Genomic DNA, 22442 nt, shown 5'->3' with positions numbered 1-22442 from the left:
CTTTAACCTGAAATGTCTACACATAATGTACTACGGAATTAGTAAATGGATAAATATTTTGACATACAAATTCTATTGGTGATAGAAAAATTTAATTTTTTAAAAAATTTTTATTTTATTGCTGTTGTGACTAATTTCATTTGTCTGACATCAGAGCAAGTCCACAAAATTCAACGTGGCAAGGAAGCGTGGTTACGCCTTAAGAGCCTATACAGATGACAAAAATTGCACTTTAATATGCGTGAGTTATGTCAGCTTGGCTGTCGGAGATCTTAATGCAACACAGTTACTTTTTTTGTGAATTAATGCGTCCTTAGGCAGCAACATGAATTTGATGGTGAAACCGAGCGGGCATGTAGAATTAGTCAGACTGGATAATCAATCAATATCCTTTTATGCCGGGCTGCCGCTGTTGCCTGCTCAATGACGATGTTGCTGGCTCATTGACGAGCATGCCACATGGGCGCTTGACATGGAGAAATCTGGACTGGGTAACAGGAGGTCGGAAATGGGAAGAAGGGGAGTGACCAACGTCACAAGGCAAAAGCCATGGACCTTATAAGAGATAGACTAACCCAGTAGACAGAGCGCGTGTCACCGACATGTCGGCAAGAAAGAGTAGGGACGATCTTTTTACTTTAACACTGAAACCTATGGCATTTGCATCACATAACTCTTTTTAATTATTAAATGTGATACGTTGTATAGTGAGGAGATTATGAAAGTCACAGTTTTTCCCAAATAGGATTTAATATATCTCATTAAAGCACTTTTTACTGCATTTCACGCAATTTTTCATGCGTAATTCTTGTACGAGTAATTCTCGTATTACACCGAAAAGGAACTTTTTTTAAAGTTCTGTGTGTTACCTATATTTATTGAATATCATGTTCTTCGCCCGTAAACCACATACATTTGAACATATCTTTAGATGTTCAAATGTATGTGGATGTTTAGATGTTCAAATGATGTTCTTGCCGACATATCTTTAGAATTTCCGCACTGGAGATGAAACTGTTATTTTCCATACAGTGGTCGCTTTGAACTCGTTGAGTTTGTTGATCAAAAATAGTTTGTTATCAAGTTTCACAAAATATGAAATAGATTAAAACAAATTCGAAATTCGGCCGTCCAGATGCCCATGTTCGGGTGGAGGATTACATTATTCAAAATTTGATGGTTCTGGATACTGTTGTTTTTGTCACAGTGATAGAAACATACATGTATTCATGCAGATTCTTCATTATTTAATTTCTTTATATATAATACAGGGCGATAATATTTTGTAGCAACAATTTGCAAGGAGACACGGACATTTATAGTAAAACAGCGCAAAATGCCATTTCGAAACTAACAGCCTTTCTAGGCTACCGCCCCTTCGCGCGAATAAATTAAATTAACAGTAAATAAATAAAAAAAAATCATATGCAGAACTAAAAATAAATTAAAAAAATAATCACTATAAAATACAAGCAAAATTAATTATTACGGTTAAATGCAATTTTAATCTTAGAATTGTATAAAAATTTTTAAGGAGTCAAAAATGTTGTTAATCTCTATGATGTATTATGAAATATAATTGAATTTATAGAAATTTATATACCTTTATAGAAATTGTGCTATAATACTCATCTATAATTTTTAAAAAGCAGCATAATTTAGAATTTTAACCAAAACTTTCAAAAATTCGTTTTTAAGTATTTTAGTTTTTTTTTTTTTACTTATTTACACCAATAAAAAGCAGAAAAATTGCAAGAGAAAATTGCTTGTTTCAAATTTTCTATTACTTCAGATTTAAAATATTATTTTCTAAAAGAAGTAGTTACATATTTCCTTACAGCATAGGAAAGCGAAAAACATATCCAGCCCTGAAAGCATGCAATAGCTCTATAATTATTTGGAACGCTAATTATGCTTGATACATATCCTAAATTTTTAAAAATCAATCTTCAGTTTCAAAAATAAAAATATGTAGAACTTCTAATTTGTGAAATGAGGCGTTACAACACGCTTTTTCTTGACAATTATACATGCTGCAATAAACAACCACTGTTAAATTTCTGCAAGTCGTCCCTACTCCTCCGGATGTGATCAAGGTGACAGCCGGGAACGCATCAGACCAGGGGAAAACCCACTTGGGTTGGTCTATTTTTTATAAGGTCGATGGCAAAAGCCAGAAGATGGAAAAGCCCAGGAGAGGTAGAAACTCTATCAAGCAATTTATATCTTCTGCCAGATAAGTTGGTGGAAATTTTTGACATACGCCATAGAATAATGTCATCGACTATGTTTATCTATATTTACTCGAGATGAATTTATGCGAATAGAAGTAATAAATTCACTATTTAAATGTCCGACCTCGATAACGTAAAATATATTTTAATAGACGTGTATTTTGTTATTTTCTAAATACAAATACATAAGAAAGTTTCAAATTCTTATTTCGTATAAAGCATTAATGTGTTTGAATTACGAATCTAAATCATATTTAGACTTACATACTTAGATCTAGTAATAGTAAAATAGTTATTTAAATGATCTGGGCTAATTTACTTGCGGTTAACAATGACTGACTAACAAAGAAATGGCATTATTTACCTTCTGTAACTTATGGTACTTATGGTGGTAAGTGTAAAACCATCTAACAACTCTAATTAGTAATCGTAGTTTTAAAGTATCATAATCAAGTTCTAAGAAATTGAAAAAAATCATAAAAAAATCATTAATCCTTTTTCGATGTTGTAATAAAATTTTTTTCAATAATTCATTTAAGTAGCTTTCACTTAGCAGACATGATTTACATTTCAATCCTCATACATTCTTTGGTTTATAGATAGTTGGTATTTTATATTGTATTTCACACTACGCTGTTTTTGGAAAAGATCATACAGTATAAACGAAAAAAAAATTTTTATTGAAAAAAACATAAGATTTCAAAGTAGTAGTGACAGAAATATTGCGGTAAATATTCGAAAGTAAAACTGAAACTTCTGCATAATACAAATGCTTGTATCCTGAAATAGAGTGCTCATCGACTTGTGTATTTATGCTTTTGCTCCTCATTCTGCAAAGGAGAAACCTAAAAGAAGTAAAGATGTAAGAATTATCAAAGCGTTTATTACAAAATATATTTTTTATGATATACTTCCTGATAACCCCCGGTGACTGATACCGAATTCAGAAAGAAATAATTAAACAATTACCCCCAAAAAATTCTTTGGACATTTAATGCAGAATAATTTACAGACATATTTATACATTCTTCTGAAATTCGTTAATATCTTTAAAAAATTAAAAAAACAAATAACAAAGAAATACAAGGACAAAATAAAGACATAAGCGTTTCCCCTGGATCAAGAAAATATCTGTGTAAAAGGTTTAGGAAACTGATTAACATCCACAATTACAATCTGCGTTCTGTTAGTAATTAGGACTGCTTGAAGTTTTTTAGGTATAAGCTACGACCACCCGACACACGCAAAAAGTGATTTTGTCTTAAACCGTACATGAAAACGCTAAATCGATATAGTAAATAAATAAACAATTATTATAAATAATTAAGTACTAAATATTATAACGAATAAACAAATGTATAAATAAACTAAAACAAAAAAATTCAATAGATAAAAATGTCTCAGAAAAAGTTCACATTTGTTATGTACTTTACCTCACGGTACCAGTGTTAAATAGCTTACTCACGCACCATTTGTTAAATAAGAAACTACTTGCCGTGAGAGGTTTCTACTTCCTCTTAGGGAGGAAACTAAACTCTTAAGAATTTGCTAATTACCAAACTTTTTAGTGATCGTATAGTTAAAACGGTAAAGCATTTGCGTTGTGAAAAATGCATCCCGGGACCGCGCCGTGAGAGGATCGTAACATAAGAAAACATATACAAGATATATAGGAAAAACATATTAAATATATAAAGAAAACATACTGTAATAGGTTTCCAGATTAAATATCAGTTTATTCAATTTCATCACAAAAAAAGAAAATCTTATCCTCATCAGAGAGTAAGGGGAATTCTTCAATTTGTCATTTACTTTTTTTTTACATTTAAATTCATATAACAACCTTAAGGTTTGTCTTGGTAATTTAGAAGGGGAAGGGAAACAACTGAAAACCTGTGAATTAAATTAAGATTCAACGTTGTTATTTACATTCCAAGGAAAATCGTTGGAACCTTACTTGAAGTTCAAACACAAAAAAAAAATTACTTATCTGGTCTTGAAGTGGAGGACTCGTATCCTAATAAGCGTTGACGTCGGCGGGGCTCATTTTTACGGTCACAAATGGAAGTTTCAGAAGACATCGTCCTGTCCTGGCACTATTGGCGAAACACACACGCAGGTAACTGGTTTCCATAACGACGAAGCTACTTTAATTCTGGAAAACAGAAAACAGGTGCACTGCTGCCCAGCACGGCTATCCGCTTGGTCTTGAAAGTCTTAAGTCAACACGCAGGTAACTGGTTTTCATAATGACGAAGTTATTTTACCTCTGTAAAACAGAAAACAGGTGCACTGCTGCCCCGCACGGCTATCCGCCTGGTCTTGAAAGTCTTAAGACACTCGCCCGGTTCAATTTCGCCTTTTAACCAGAACGCGGCAGGGAAGCATCTCTCTTCGTAAATTACATTTTTTTCAAGCAAGTTTCAAGAGTAACCTCCAAAAGTAAGTTCAGCAAGCCAGTCAGAAAGACTCTCCAAGTCTCGCACGAAAAAAAAAGACACCAAAAAGTCTTTCCAAGAGTAAGTGAGTAAAGTCTTAAATCTTTCAGCCAATATTCATACCTCTTCAACCTCGCCTCTTAACCAAAACGCGGCCGGGGAGCACATTTGCCGCTCCCCGCCGGGAAACATCTCTCTTCGTAAATTACATCTTGTCTCTCGCTTTCAAACCAGTTTTCAAGAATAACGTCCTAAAGTAAATCCAGCCCGCCAGTCAGTAAGTGATTCCAACTCGAATTTCCTTCGTCTCCTTCACAAACGCGGGCTCCCACTATGGCTTTACTTATCGCCCCCTTAATTTAGACAAAATTTGCGTTTTCAACCCCTGAATGCGGAAATAAGGGTGATTGCGCATGCGCGCCCTTCTTCACTTAGCCAACAACCGGACCCTCAATCGCCAAAAACCTGAATGACTTACATCGAAAGTCAGTAGCAACCTTTGACCTTTCTGTCACGTACTTCCTCTCTTAAGGTCAACTACACAATGAAAATTCCTTCTAGAACATTCTAAAGGACAAAGCGCGCGAAATCATGACTTAGCAAAAAATTGCCTCCCTTTCCCTGCTTCTTTTCACAATGAATCAAAGCTTGTACAAAATTTGCAAATAAAGGAAAATAAATAATATTCTTTTAAACTAAATAATATTCCCAGAAGCATCTGTTTTTCCCCAAAATTAAAGCCTTAAAATAAATAATTCAGAATCAAATAAAATTAAGATTTCCATAAATCAGAAAATCATTCACCTAGTTTTTATAACGCTATCAGACAAATTCTCTACACAACACATTGAAGCTTTTTTTTAAATATATTTTCACTTTGCATTTAGATGGTTTATTTGATTACGGTAAAGCTTTCAAGGACTACCATTCTAGGATGCCTTCATGGGGGACGTTCTAAGGGAAACTGATTCGTATACGCGTTACACATGGGGAAAAACACGGAAACATTCATGCAGGTATCCCGTTCGCTGGGATTCGAGCCTGGGATCGCACTACTAAGCGTTCAGCGACTACACCACTTGGCCGCTGGTTGGATCTCCGTATTCAGAAATAACCAGAAATATTCATCTCGATGGCAAATAACTTTTCGTTGACCAAAATATTTATACAGTTTTTGACACCAATTCGTAAAACTCAAACTAAATAAAGCTCTATCAAATTACTCAAAGCTTAATCATGAGTTTATTAACCGAAAGCAGAGAATTCCAGAATGGTACTTGTTTCTACTTTTCAGCAAAAATTTGGAGCATGCTTAAAATCGACCACTATCCAAACGAACGTGAAAAAATATGGTACTCAATGCAATGACATAAAACTGGAATTCCTATAACTGTGTAACAGATAAAAGCAGTCGAATAATTAATATAGCAACATGTTTTATGTTCAATAAAGTTTGAATAAAATTTTTAAGTATTAAAAATACTTTTCATTAGAATCGATAAAAGCAATTTTTGAAGTAAAAAATTTCCTTTCTCATATTTTTTCTCAAGCCAATCATAGACCTGGAATAAGCGAATATTATAAACAGCACATATAGCACATAACATATCTGTTCGATGAAACAAAGTAATTTAAACAAACATGCTGAAGTCGAAATGATGATAATTTACTGCGTGGTTAGTATTATCTGTTATTTATTTGTTTGAGTAAGTCGATTTTTGTTCAAATTTAAAAGAAAAGAGAAAAAGAAAAGAAACGAAAGCATGAAAAAGGAGTTTTTGGGATCTCTTAACAAATAATACATATAAAACAATTTTTTTATCGAATTTTTCTTTTGTATCTGAGAAAGTGAAAATCATAAAATCGATAAATAATGCTTACTCTTTTTGAGAAAAAAAGTATAACAAATACTCATGCACTCTTCTTTGGTGCTAAAACTATTAGCATTTCCACCGCATCCGCTGTATGTGAATTTTAGGCATTTGAATATTTCTTGATTGAAGTAATATCTTGGAATTTGAGCCCGGCATTTGCCCTGCACTCGTGCAAGTAGACATGGATGTTCTGTAAAGTACAGTAAAAAATGAGAATCTGTGCGTTATAACATTTTTTAAAAAAATTTTATGCAGATATTTATTTTACTTTCCTAAAGCAAGTGCTGATCATTTCAATAATCAGAGTATAGTTCGACCGTCCCTGCCGCGGCAATGAGCGCAAACACGCATTTGGACCGATTTATTCTCAAAACAGGGTGGATGGAATCAGAGTAGGATCATGACGTAGGGATATTTTCTGTCTTTTTTTCCCCCGTTTATTTCTAATGTGTTTAAATGGCATAAACATAGTATGTTGATATGCTGGAAACCTATTGACCGGTTTATGTTTTTTACTACAAAAAGAATAATTCTGCTTAAGAATATATTTCCATGAATTTTTAGTGACCTTTATCTTTGAAAATCAGCGATGAAGTACGGATTGTTCATACGAAATTCCTAAAGTATATAAAAAAAATCAACATTGTTGGTTTCCGGACTGCAAATCAATGCGAAGTTCAGTATTTATTTATGTAAAAAATAATAATAATTAAAAAAAAAAAAAAAAAAAGGCTCGAAAGGCAATTGACGATAGCATCACCCGATAACATAGAGGCTTTTCCTCCTTCGGTCATATAAATTCTCTCTTTTCGAAGAAGAGAGAACGTTCACGTAACCTCTTACCTCGCGGCACAGCACATAACTAACGCTCGGCAAAGTGCCAGCCAAGATTGCGTTTAAGACTGCTTAACTATATCAGAAATAATTTAATTAGCCTGATTTGTTTGATTATTTTTTCTGTCAATGCATCAGCCTATCTGCGTACATTTCGAAATTGCTGTGAGTATGTGTTTTCGTCTTTCATGGACTTTAATCGAAGAAAGAATAAAATGTATTTTGAATATTCAAATTCATTTCTGCAATTGATGAAAGGTTCTTTTAAAAGTTAGTTTATTGATAGTAGTTAAACCATAAAATTTTAGTAGTAAAGTAGTTTAGTCAAGTAAAGTTCTTTATGAGGAAAATATGAAACGTATTTTACAGAGCTGCTGTTGGTCTCTTTCGTAATTTGTCATTAAACTTTAGATAAAGAGTGAAAATGTGTGATTGATTTGGAAACAATAACCATCATCTGTGCCCTGATTACACACAGAGATCAATCAAAAATACAGACTGCTCCCTTTTAAAGACAAATTATCGGTACTCGAAGTATAAAAATGTTAACAGAAATTATTTAATATAATAAACTGTGAACGCCAAAAAAGTCTTTCAAATGCACTATTTTCAAGATTACACTTTTCTAGTATAAAATTAGAAAAAAAGGGGGGGGGATTAAATCTTCCCGCATTATGTACTTTTATATTTTATACTGTTAAGCAGAAAATTTTGATATTAAGAATTAAAACATGTTCAATACTTAAACCTGTTAGTGCCAGACAAAATTAAAAATCTCTCTAACTTTTGAATCTGATGATTGATATTAAAAAAAGTTAAAATAATTTTATCATGTAAACTAAGAATATAACATTTCTTTCTAGTGACTTGGTATTAAATAAAAAATATTGTTCAATAAAAATATTTTATTCCATGTATGTATAAAATGTAATAGAGCTATCTTTTTAAGTCTCTGAAAACACAAAATTCACAGAATATGCCAATACATAATACCTTCCAAGGTAGGTTACTCCTATATAACCTTTAAACCACAGTCATTGATACACAATAACACGAATACTCCGATACAACAGAGAAAAGAATCATTAACACTTAAAATAAATTACCCCCCCCCCAAGTTCTATAAAAATATAAATGAAACTAATAAAGTAATCCTAACGGAAGATTGTATATCAGTTAAGATTAAAATATTAATACGTTTAACAAGCACCAGAGTGAAAATGTGAAAGCACAATAACGCATATTTAGTCTAATATGTTTTCATTACTAAAAACTATTACCATCCAGCATCTTATTTCACACATCTCACGGATTTCCGAACGAATTAACTATGGGGTGATTTGGCAGTCCACTAATTAAATCAAATACAAGGTTTAACATTTAAAAACACATTTATTAATTACCTACATTAAATATAACTGTTAAGATAACTGGCCAGTATATCCCTTGCTTGTTTTATCAATCGTTTTCACATCATTTCAAACTCCTGGCATTATTTACACAAAAAATGCATTTGAATCTTAAACATATATAAAAGATTAATATTTCCGATATTTAATTTTGTTTTTGTTTTTATATTTAAATTAATAATTACTTGATTTTAAATTAAATTTACTTGAAAAGGGCATTTAAATATATTAATGTACAGAAAACACAATTTTAATAATTTGTCTAATTCATTGAAAGTAATTGAAGTTGCTTAAATAAATATTTAATTTCCAAAAATATTCCTTCTCTCTAAGCTACATATCTACTCACAATACTATAATAAGGCGACGTATCTGAGGTTCAACCTTTCATCCTTAAATCCAGTATTAGAATTGGCATATATGCACGAAGAAATTCATTGCTATTATATAAACGAGACAATGCATTCCTTACTAACTGTCAAGGAATGACAAAATAAAACTGTTGCCGTTCGCTACTTTTAGAAACGATGCAAACAGTATTGGAATACTAGATTATCCGTGGTCGTTCGTATCGAAAGTTCGAAGAGGCACTGTGAAAAAATATTGTTTATGAATTTAACTGTAGTTTTTTTTATGTGCCAGCTATTCTGTATCCCAATAACCGCAAAGCGCTGTCTCAAGAGGAAGTCCTTGGATGAAATATTTTTGCCTTTACCAATTCGGATTTTCACGTCTTTTAACGTCGTTTTTACAACGCAGAACAAGTGGCCAATAATATCTCGATGAAAATAACGTTTCAGCTAAATCTCTTAATGCAAAGATGTCCTAAAATACGGGGAAAAACCTCTTCACAGAAGCGATTTCAAGAATGGAGAACTAAGGCGCTGTCGGAATATAGCCGAACCTTCATGTAATGGTTAGTACCAAAAGCTCAAGATGGGCTATTTAGTCTCTCTTCTACCTACAACTTCAACGTTTTTTTCTCACACGTAAAATCTACTACCATTCTCATCTTCTTGGCCTTCTCAGAAGAAAATACAGTATTTCACCTGTCACCTCTCTGAATTTCATCACTGGTTCAGCTAGACATTAAACTTTGTCTTTAACCAAGTACTTAGTTTTAAGATCCTTTTAACGAATGATAACAGAGTAATAAGTTACCAGAAACTTTCGCTTACTCAAAATACAATTCCGTGGGAAAAATTCCAAAACTCCATAAAATTGTAAAAACTAACAATGTTTTCATCGGTGCTCAGGTTTGTACTAGTAAAAATTTAAAGCTTAACCCCCCTTTTAGAAAAAAAAAGAAATGAACAGAACCCTTTAATTTCACTGGTCTACGATGCGAAAAAAACTTTTATAACGAAGTTGCAACTAAGATAGACTTTTGACAAAAAGAAATTAGCTTTTTCCAAGCTTTGATTTTTCCTGTTTTTTGACACGTCAACAAACTTTCTTATTTTTCTATCTAAAACGTCTGAGCTCTCAGATATTAGGATCCAGGTATATAAAATTAAGATTATAACAAGTCCGTGCATTTAATTTTCTAAATACATTAATTTATTACTAAATACATAAATTTTTTAAATACATTCTGTTCATATTAAACCTTATACATAATGATACAATGAATGCTCTTGCTTGTTTAATGATAAAAGCCAGCTCGTAATTAAACAAATTGGTGTTTCTAACTTAGCAACCTTAGCTTTTCATAACTAAATAGGGAACTGTTTTTTTAACAAGTTTTATTAGTGTTTTATGCCTTATGTACATCAGATAGGTTATTGTCTACATTTTATAATTATTCTTTTAATTCTTAATTAAACAAAACATTTTTATCTTTTTCACGTTATTTAATTAACCAGCACAGGTATTCATATTTAACAAAGCCCGAAGACATCTTATTAAGCACATCCAGTAAGACATCCAGTATTAAGCACATCTTATGTGAATATTGAAATCCTTTTGTCAGTAATGCAAAATCATATTGAAACGCATATGGAAAAGACGAAAAACAGTTTTTAGATCCCTAAAGTAATCCATATAGATGAAATTTTATTTTACATTTCTTCACTCTTAATTACAGAAAAAATCATGCAAGGAGTAAATTATGCATACTTTTGTTTTTAGGATCCAGAGGGCACAGTTTCATGCAATCTTCTTTTGTTTTAAAATTATTCGTATTTCCACCACATCCACCGTAAATGAACTTTTCGCACGATTTTCCATTGTAGTAATATCTTTCGACTTTTGATGGGCATGGACCCTTCTCTGGAAGAAGTTCGCATGGATCTTCAACTGTAATGTAGGATAAGAAGGGAAGATATAGAAGCAATTTTTATTTTTTAACGTTATTCTCTTCTAAATAATTTTCTTTAAACAGCAAATTAGCAGTTCATTTATGATACTGAAAACAATTATCAAGCCAAAAGTGATTTAGCACAGAGTGTTTTTTCAAGTAATATAAACTTATGTGATAAAAAAACTAGATAAAAATAGGAGAGAAATTTAAAACCTAGTAAATAATAACTACTGAACTTATTGCTCATGAAGATGTAGAAGAAATTAAATTTCTAATGACACAGGCTTCCAAAGAAATTGTAAATGAATAAACTCGAACAGTGGAATAGGTTAAAACTTTGAAACAATAGCTGGAAAATTATGAGTCATTATAATAGAAAGATTCGAGAGGAATAAACACAATTATTACTTCTCAAATTATGGTGCATCTAACCTTTAATAGAAAGCTAATAATCTTAAGAGAACATTTCAAAATTTATTTTGTAATTTCAAGGAAAATGAGAAAATTTCAACAATTTTTTACACATTGTTTCATTTTCGCAATTCTTTGTTTCATTTACTTGTACAATTTATATCACAGTCCATCAGAGATCTTCCCTCTAGGGGCAGTTTTGATGAGTACGTTTTGTTTCCTTTCGGAGAAAATGGGACAACATGTATTTGAAACTATTTCTATATTCGCTGGAGGAGGTGGCAGATTTCGTTCTTAATGCAAGCTGAAATCCCGGGGTTTTAGAACTTAAAATTTATTTTACGTAATGCGGAGATAATTTCAAGTATTGTATACGATACTGTTTTCTGATCATTTGCAGTTAGCTCAAATTTTCAGGACTTTATTTTAATTTTAAACATGCTATAATGTAACGTGCTAGAGTAGAATTTATAGCAACTGTAGTTCAAAGTAAAAGCATATGAGAACCTTTTTAGGGGAGCTTATAACCTAAATCCATGTAATTTAAGAAACGATTTAAAAATTTACTGCTATTTTTTAACTGCATTTTATAAAGTTTTACAAACATTTTCATATGCTTATTCAACTTATTACCAACTGCTAAATAGCGAAAAGCGTTCAGCGTATTCTAAACGTCAGTATGTAAAAGGAAAAAGGAAAGGCTAAACGTACTGTAAGGATTGATTTCTGAATTTGAAATTTCTAAAAGTCTATGGAAAGCCATCGGAAACGATTATTAAGCATAAATGAATAAAATACTAATAGGTAAAACAATAAACATTGAAAAATTAAAATAAAATGAAACTGTTAATGAATTAAGTTACATTAATGGTAAATAAGTAAATAGAAAAGTAAAATATCATACGTAATAAAAAAACGAGAAAAATAATAATAAATTTTTAAAAAGTCATAACAATTAATTTAAAGAATAAAACAAATGAAAAGTAATTAATTTATTACAAATAAAATATGGTACCGAGTATGAAAAGAATGTAAGTATTTTAATCAGAACTCAAATAATTTTGCATTTTTATTTTAACCTCTATTCCATTTGAAGCCGTTTTGATCAGACGAGCACAATTCATAAATATTTTTCTTCCTGATGGAATCGATTTTGACACAGAGGATTTCTTTCCTCAGCTGCTCAAGATTTTCCATTTTGCTGTTCCCCGGAAAATTAAGGCAATAATTCAGCAAATAGCGCAAATACCAGGTATACTACTTTAAATAAAATGCTGTATTATTAACAGAATTTTTTGTTAATACTGCGATTCAGTTGCACAACTGGAGCTCATCTTATTTGGAGCTTCGGTACACTATAGCTGGAATTATTGATATGTTGGTGGAAACGGGCTTCGATTGAATTTAAGTCTTGATTATAACGAGACATTTCATGTTAAAATAATGTACTAATGAAGCACAAAAATTGCTGAGTCCATATTTAGAACACGCATTTATTCATGCAATATCGAAAAGTTGATCAAGAAAAAAGAAAATTGATCTTCAAGATCATACGCTTATAAGTAGCAAATTTTTTTGCATTAAGTTGTTTCAAATTGTATCGAGTTTTTATCTTTGTATTCAGTGCACATGCTCTTTAAATTTATCATTTTGAAGTATTTTTTTCTTCAGTGCTTAAAAGAGAGAAAGAAACAAAGAAATTGAATAAATGCTGAATGGGTGTTTTAAAAGCTCCTCTGTTTCATTTTCAGTTTTCTAGAAAATTTATAGAAAAGATAGTCCTCTTAATGTTTAATGTGTTAAACATTAATTATCATAAACATACATACATTCATACATACACAAATTATCATATAGAACATTGAAATAAGCTCAGAAATAGGCTTATCTTAACTAAACATGCAGCACAGTGTAAATCTCAAAGCAGAAGACTCACCTATTTCTCGCCTAAAAATAACAACAAACATAGGTAAATTTAGAAATCTAACATTTCCTTCTAGCTACATGCCATAAATCGAGCGAGAGCTACATTGCGAGAAACTCATGCGATCTGACAAGCTGTGGGAGGAAAATAAGGTAGGTAAAAGTTTATTTCACCGATGTTTTTTTTTTTTTTTTTTTTTTTTTTTTCTTTTTTTTAAACATTTCGTGAGCCAAAGCCATCAATCGATAGCTGATAGCTTTCGTAGCTTAAGAAAGACATGATAATGCGCATTCGTTTTGCTTTAAAATTCTGAATCTAAATTCATGCAAAGTAAAATAATTAATAAAGAATTTGCTATACAATTTAGTTAAAAAACTTATTTTTAACGATTTTAAATTTATGGACGTGCGTCGCATGCTCTAGACAGGGCTTCTTAAACGTTTTTCAGTCGCGACCCCAGGACCCCATAATATTTACGAAAATTTCGTGAGACCTTATAAGCATTTCTCACACCCGACACACACGTCAGTGAAACTGCCAATTTTTTTCACTTGTACTGTAATATATTACTGCACTTTTAGGTCATTAACTTTAATTTCTAATTTTAAGACACAGAATAATGTGAACATTTTAAATAAGTAACAGACGAAATGACAGCGTCACGTGCAATGCAGGTAAAATGAACGTTTATATTATATTATAAAAAGAATGCGCCGAAACGTTTTGGATTTTTCTTTGTCTGCATTGCCTTATCTTTATCTATTTTAAGATACATTGTATAAAAATATTTGGTAATTGTAAAATTATTATAATAAGTTAAAGAAATATCAAAACTGCTAAAATTTTCGGCGACCCTCTGCTGCAGGTCCCGCGCCCCCATTTGAATCGCGACCCAAAGTTTAAGAAACTCTAGACCAGGTGTGGTCAACTTTTTTGTATATAAGATCTACTTTTTATCTTAAAAGTATGTCGCGATCAACTTGCTGTCATAGGTGTAGTGTAATGGAGGGAGAAGGGTGTAAAATACACAAATGAATTATACACTGCTTTTCAGTATAAGGTGCATTCCAGCGAGGTATGGGTAGGTAAGTAAAATATATGTTCAAAACTATTTTTTATTTTTTAAATCACTTATTACGTTTTCGAGATATAGGCTTATGAATGAAATATATTTCCAGATCCAACTTTTAATAGCAGCATTTCGTACATACGGTACCTAAAAAATTCGTTTTTCCTACACTTTTTTCAAGATATATTTTACTAACTTAAAACGGAAATTAATTTTTTTTATCTACTGCCATGTATTAGTTGTACTATTTGTTTGTTAATATGAAAACGTTGTTATCAAAATGCACAGTATGGGTGATAATTTGATTTCAGTATTTCATTTTTGCATTTTTTTGGGCCAGGACAATTTATCATGAAAGAATAATATGGTTTATCTTTTGCTAAAATATCAATAGCTATCTGAGCGTACCTCGTACTGAAATATAGATATAAGGTTTATCTACCCACGTAAAAAAACAACAATAATGACTCAAAAATCCCAAAAACTCATATCAAAGGAAAAATAGAACATGGATAATTATTAACAATATTTTTAATTTCAAAGTAGCTAAAAATAAATACAGATTTAAAATTTACTTTGTTGTCTTAACATAAATAAAAAAACTGAGTTTGTATGTTCCTAACCAAGGAATCATAATTATGTGCGTAACCTGACAAAGATAATTATAATGAGTCTTCGGTATGGGAATCAGTCAGGACTCAACGTTCTTTAGTCTTCGTTAGTTTCCTGTCGATTCATCACACTGAAGGAAAAAGCAAGAATATCTATTAATATCATTATATAACTGCTTTTTCACATTCCCACTCATCCTTTCAGTTCGCCGCATGACTGTTTTTCGAGACAACTGTAGATCTGAACTGCAGCAATAATTTCACTCTTATTCTTAAAATCGTTAAAAAGTGAATCTGACATTTCTAAAAAAATTCTTTTACAAATTCTCAGTCGGAAAATGGTTTACATTTTTTTTTTTTTTTTTTGCTAAGAGATAGCTTACTTTGAATGATGCAGTAGTTACTGCTTGTGTAGTAGTTACCTTGGCTTTTTAAAAACGCTTTGTTAATTTGTTAATTGAGTTTTAAGATCCCTAATTTTATGTTTTCTCAGTTCAGAATTTAATGGATAATCTGTTTGATACTTGTTATGTAAAGCTAAAAAATGTCTCCCTAGATTACCCTTTTTATCAATAGCTACTGAGGCTATTAACAACAACATATAACAACAATAGTAAGGCATATTAACAACAACATTTATCATTCAACATTGTAAAAAAGTAATCGAGTTTCCATTCTTCATTGAAGTGATAAGTTTTCGATTTCTTAGGTTTACTGCTCATGTTCATGGGTATACTAGAATGCAAAGAAATATAACAATTTAAAGAATAAATATTGAATTAAATATTTTTCTAGATAATTCAAAACTCATGAACTGCGGCTATTACTTCCTTTACGTTGAGAGAAATGATAGTAATACTGCATATTACGATCGGACACAGCAATACAAGTGTATTAAAATCTAATAAAGATCTAATAAAATATACAAGAAGTATGTTAAAGTTACGATATATTTATTACGGTTTAAATACTAAATTCTTAGTTTAAATAGAATTATCGTTATTCCTAATATATTTTTAATACTGTTCCTTATTTTTCTCTCAGTGTCATAACCGCAGTTTAGAGATCTGTTGCTGGGAATGCTCACTTATCAAGCAAATAGATATAAAGAAAAGCAATTTGATTTAAAAGAAAGGAAAGGTACTTACATTTGAAACAGAAGTAGAATTGAAACCCAAGTGGTTACTGAGGATAAATAATATTGATTAATAATAACACTGTTAATACAACAGAAAAGAAGCTACCTTATGACACTACCAAATATTGAAGCTAACTGACTGTGTTCTTCGATGAGTCGGAGCCCTAACAGCTGCGTTCAAGCATTGCGTCCGGTAACAAGTGTAAAACATAAGTCAAAATGTATTGTGCTGGATGGGCAGAGATCACAGCGTCAGGCTGTCAGAATTCTAGGAATTTATTACCTCGGAAAATTCCCAGAATGCATTAAAGTATTGCTAAAAGGATTTGTCTTCTACAATCGCTTCAATGTCCACTGTATACGGAATTCCACTCTAGTCATTCCGAGCGATCGACCAAAATTAGCCTAGCGATCGACTTGTTGACCACCCCTGATCTAAACGATCAGTTTTGCCTGATTGCTTCCTAGACAAAACTTATCCATTGTAGTCTTTCTAGATATGCCTCCCAGTTTCTACGTTAATGTTCAATTAATACATATTATGATACTACTGGTAGCTGCTGTGAAGATCGTAAATTTCACAATACTAAAAAATCAGAACTCTAGAATATTTCCAGAAACGGAAAGACCTGGTATAGAGAATATTATCTTATGTTGTACACTGCGCAAAATAAATAAATAAATAAATGGGACAGTTCTATATCTCCCGTTCTAATGGACCGATTGACGAAATTCAAATTGCGTTTTCCATGTCTCGAAAGCGCGACTTAGGATATGTATTAGATTTATATACAGCAATTGTTCTAATATAGATATTTTGACATAAACATCGGACTTTTTCTGGAATGACATGCGAATATTTTTCCATATTTCGATTCTACGACTCAAGTTATGCAAACTGCCAAGTTTTATAAAAATCACACGAGTAGTTTTAAAAAAATTAACTCTAAAAATTTTTCCATATTTTGATTCTACGACTTATGTTATGCCAAACTGCCATGTTTTCTAAAAATCGCACGAGTAGTTTTTAAAAAATTAGCTCTCAAAATTTTAGCTCCTCAAAGTTAATTTAAATTGGTATGTATTCATAAATACCTCTATTTTATTACACTTTCTTGATTCCTTCTTTCGCAGTTCAAAATTTAGGTATATTCCAAATAAAATTCACCCATTTTTTATGATTTATTTTAAAATTTGTATTTTAAAATAATTTTTATAAATTTTTGGGAAAAGAATTTTGAATTATAAACTATAAGATTTTTACCATCGTCTTAAAGTAGATGTATTTCCAAGTATACCTGCAAAAATTAGAGCTATTTATTCAAAATTTCCGAAGATATACGTGAGTTCATATATTGGCGCGTTTTCAAATTTCGCATATTTGTTAAAAGCAATAATAATATCTAATGTGGTTTAGGCACTTTGTTAAAATTACTTGAAAGTAGGAACGAAGTGACATTTTTTCCGCTCCTGCACAATGAAAGGGAGAGAAAAATAGTCAAAAAGTCAATTATTCTTGGCGCAAACTGAAAAAAAAAAAAAAAAAAAAAAAAAAAAAAAAAGAGCCAAGCTAAATTTTTGAATTTTTTGTAAATGTCTCTCCAAAGTTTACAAAATTTAATATTTAGGCATAATATGAGTCGTGAAATCCAAATATGGAAAAAACTTGGTATGTTATTTCAGAAAAAGACCCAATTTTAGTCAAAATACCTATGTTAGAATAATGCTATATATAATCTAATATATATCCTAAGCCGCTCTTTCGAGACATGAAAAACGCAATTTGAATTTCGTCAATCGGCCTAGTAGAACAAAAGATATAAAACTGTCCCTTTTTTTTTTTTTTTTTTTTTTTTGCGCGGTGTATATAGGGTAGATGCTATATCTTATTGCAGAAACAGCAAACAGACAACATATGCTTAAAGAACAATGTTGAGTTTTCTGCGTAGTTAATTGATATCTCTATTCTGTTTTCCTTTCAAGCTATTCGATTTACGTTATATATAGGCAGTCGAACCCCACTATAACGAACAGGGCTTGCAACGAAGCCCTCGGAAATAACGAATAAGCCTTATATTCCCATCCAATTTCCTACACACTTAATGTTTTCGTATACTGATCTGGGGAACTCCCAATGGTGTGAAAATCAGTTATAATGAACTACATGGATACATTCGATTCCCAAATGTTTTCTAATTTTCCTAATTTTTTCAGAAGTCTTGCAAGTATTAAGACAAATTTACTAAGCCTTAATATCACTCACATTTAGGATGTTAGGATCCACATTTCAATCTCAAAGAAAACTGTATGTTACTTTTCATTTATCTTTATCAAAGAAAAATGTATTTACGTTACGTTTTATCCATCGTTCGTTATTTTTCATTTATTTTATACCCACTTTTCCGTGTGTTCTGAACAAAGATTCTGCGGAACAGGAGTAAGCCTAATTTTAGGAGAATGAGGACACAATAAGCATAACTTAAGACACCATATGGGTACGTACTCATTGAACCAAAATTATCAATGACTTCTCTGATTCCATTCTAATTCTTAGGTTGAGTTGTCAGAGAGAGCTTTATTCAAGCTTAATATTATGATGGAAATTTTGAAATTTTCAATAGTGAGGGATAGAAGTGAGAGTAGGTGTTTGATGCGTCATTGAAGGATGCAGCTGGTTTTAAACAGTTTGGACAAGTATGAAAAACACGTAGATCATAGCGTTTATCTTCTCGATGGGTTGCTAGTTTAGGAAAGGAACTAGGATAGTTCTAGGAAAGTCTTGGCGACTTGTTACAGAACCAACATTCGAAATTGTTTTCGGTAGGCTGATCCACGTGATGAAATGATTATCTATAGGGTCCTGTTCAGTTTTACTAACAGTTATTTTAATTTTTGAACCTCTCCTGCATTCTCTTATTTCCCCTAGCATTTCCTATCCAGGATATAGATGAAGTAGGGGCATAAGAGTATTTAAGCCGGTGGAATAAGAAGCTTAGACAGACCGGTTTCACCGGCTTGGACTACCTTTACCAAAAAGTGACATGCTCAAACTCCAGCAAGTGAGAAATAAATATCTGTGCATCATTACTAATGCACACTTCTATTTACGCAATCAAAGATAGTACTAGGACCCCGATATTGAAACTATTCATAAGTTTCTCAACAAGATCAATAAAATTTTTATAACAAAGCTACTACTTGTAACCATCGCTTCAATTTTAACTTGTTTCAAGACAAAACTCTACAACAGGATAAAGAATTACGTCTTTATGCTGCACATTTTCTAAGAGATTTAAATTTTCCAGCTTATGCTCTACACCTGCACTCCTGTATTTGTTTATATGGCATATAGTTATTTTTCTATTTGAATTTTTCATTTGTATTTATTGTACCTATTTTTATCTCTACAGTGATTTTTATCTCATATTCTCTAGTTTAATCTGTCAAACTTAGGAGAAAATGTTTTCTTTTTCACATTTGTTAAATGTTCTCTTCTGGGCACCTCAGTTGATGTATTTTTATCTGGCGCCTCTAGGGCAACATTTCTATGGGCCGAACACATTACAAAATTCATAATTCATAATATCGCGGCATAACGTTACTGATATCGATAGTTTAGACGGAGCGTGATTTCGCTTGTGAAAGTGCACGTTTGCTAGTGGTTCTCTAGATGTTAATCTCAGTATCGGCTACGCATTCTGGCCGTTTAGTTAATATATCACCAGTGTAGGTTTCTGAGTCAGCCTATTAATTTATATTAAATTGTGTGTTCTAGCACTACATCTTTATCTTTTAAATTTATTATTATCTTTTAAGTTCTCACCGCATGACGGTGTTTTAGCTGTGCGCAGGTAAAACCGTGCCATCTGTTAACGTATTTATGATAAAATAAAAGGGCTTTTATGCATTTCCTCTGTTGTTTTCATCTTCATGCCTGTGCTAGACGTCAAAAGATACGAACTTTAAATAGACCTAGTTACCATTTCATGATTGCAAAACACACTAGATTTCACAATTTCATATGCGGAGACCGAAGCAATGACGTTATTGTAATAAATGTTAAAATGAGGAATGCTGACATCGAAGATTGTTCTTTTGATGCTGATGGAAATGTTGATGAAAGCAACACATGGAAAGTGAACTCCCTACCACAGCGGATGCAAGGGTGCTACGCATATCATAAATAAAGTTTTATTCACATAAATTCTAACATGAATATTGAAAGTGATGGAATCTTCAACATTTCGGACAAAAACAGGGATAAAATATTCTTCAATTTCTGATTCGCGAGGAGATAATTAGATTACTTTTGTGCTCGAGAGTTAGATAAAATTGGAGGCACATTCTTCAATGTATTTTGTTATTGATTTTATTGGTTTTATATTTTCAGGGACAAATAATTATTCATAAATTCGTACTTCGAGGGAGAATTAGAGGAATGATATTTATGTTAAAAAATTTATCATATAAGATTGTTAACATATAGTGTAACTGGAAAAGAACGGCTATCAAATTTAATAAAGGCGCTTAATTATAAATTTAATTAAATCGTAATATTAATTTTTAAAATTAGATTTATTTTCACTTTTCATGATAGGTGTTATAATTTTAAACAGTTTATTAGCATTTTGTGATGCATCATTCTATTTTTATAAGATAATTGACTTTTCGTTTTGGAATCGGAGATAGTGAACCAAACTTCCGGTCCCTTAATGTTCTTTATAAGGAATTTTAACTGTATTTATATCACCGCGTTAAAAATATACTTCTGCCTTTAAAGAATTATGCACGTACAACGAATTTCTTTGCATAATTATTTATACCGAAGAAAATGAACTTCATAATTTACCAACCAGTAGTTTAGTAATACTTACTTTCTGCTAGAAATAGAGGATAACACGTTTTCATGCACTGTTCTTTCGTTTCAAAGTTGTTCGCATTACCACCACATCCACCGTAAAAGAACGACTCGCATTTGAAAGTTTCGTACTCGAAGTAATATCTCTTGAAGAAACCTTTGCATTTACCCTTCACTCGTGCTAGCTGGCATGGACCATGCGCTGTAATATCTAGAAAAACATAAGAATACGTATGCTACCTATAATGTCGTTGCAAGAAATATAATTTTTTATTTTGCTTTCATAAAAATAAAGGTACTTCTTTATTCGTCTTTTAAGGCTTCTGCATAAATTAAACCTTTGAAAACACTTGAAATTTGCATATTAGAGTTTAGATCATTATATTTGCCAATTTATTGACAGCGTGCGATGTCCACTTTAACAAGGAAATACGAAAAATAATGTTAAATCATTCTGAATATCGCATAATCACAAGTTTTTTGATTTGCATGATTTGTTTTTTAAATATTCTTTTTCCGAATGTATCAGTAAGGAAATAAATCTACATAAATGTTTTTAATTGTTTTGCATTTTTGTTGTAATAGATTTTAAACGATGGGAAAAAAGAATGGCTTCCGAATATTATTGCTCAGATCACACTATGCACTTTTGTCAGGCATGAAAAAGAATATTTCCAAACAAACTAGTGTTACTTTCTGATCGATATTTTTTCGCCGTAATGGTTTGATTATAAAATAAATCTCGCTGTCCGACAAAAAAGTGCAACGGGCCTTACAAAGTTGTTATTCGCCTCCTCTGCCATTTCTTTAAAGTGAAAAGTGAAAACGTTTAATAGGTTTGTAGACATTTATTTTCATTTTTGACTGAAGTTATGCACGAAAAGCAAAGTAGAACGAGAGCTACTCGTTGTTAAATTTTCATTTGCGTAAAAATACGATAGTGTACAGTAATTGTTTAACTGATTGAAAATGATAATGGTGAATAAGAGAGAATAATGTTACTCTTAAAAACCAAGACATTTTCCATACTTGCCTTTACAAGTACGAACAATAATATTAATAAATTAAATTAAAATTAAATCTTTTTCTAGAATTTATTATGTATTTCTGTATGAAGACTAATTGATTACCTAAAAATAAGTGTCAGTATGTAGTTAAACAAACTGCTGTAACTAATTTAGTAATAACTGCAATAAATGTATAGTTTTTTAGTTATGAAATCCTTTTATTTGTTTCTAAATATGTATCTCTTTATATAGTTATTTCAATTTAGATAACGTATCGTTCTCATCAATATCAGTATAAAAATCAGTATTAAGCATTTTATTATGCAATATAAC

General features: G+C 31.4%; 1 protein-coding gene across 1 annotated transcript in view; it reads right to left on the bottom strand.

The window, feature by feature from the left end:
* Window positions 1-2559: 2559 nt before the first annotated feature.
* The window catches only part of LOC118194974 (papilin-like), a 92204-nt gene continuing 72321 nt past the window's right edge, over window positions 2560-22442 (bottom strand). The window contains exons 9-12 of the mRNA XM_085823035.1: window positions 21119-21313; window positions 10908-11087; window positions 6554-6736; window positions 2560-2690 (exon numbers count right to left, since the gene is read on the bottom strand). Coding sequence (XP_085679161.1) covers window positions 2560-2690; window positions 6554-6736; window positions 10908-11087; window positions 21119-21313 — 689 coding nt within the window. The remainder of the gene's footprint in view (window positions 2691-6553; window positions 6737-10907; window positions 11088-21118; window positions 21314-22442) is intronic.

Source organism: Stegodyphus dumicola, chromosome 8, assembly GCF_044657685.1.
Source record: "Stegodyphus dumicola isolate Sdum_Otavi_A_Nest chromosome 8, ASM4465768v1".
NCBI classification, from domain to species: Eukaryota; Metazoa; Arthropoda; class Arachnida; order Araneae; family Eresidae; genus Stegodyphus; species Stegodyphus dumicola.
The sequence above is the reverse complement of the archived record's forward strand: the minus strand, read 5'-3'. Positions and strand labels throughout refer to the sequence as shown.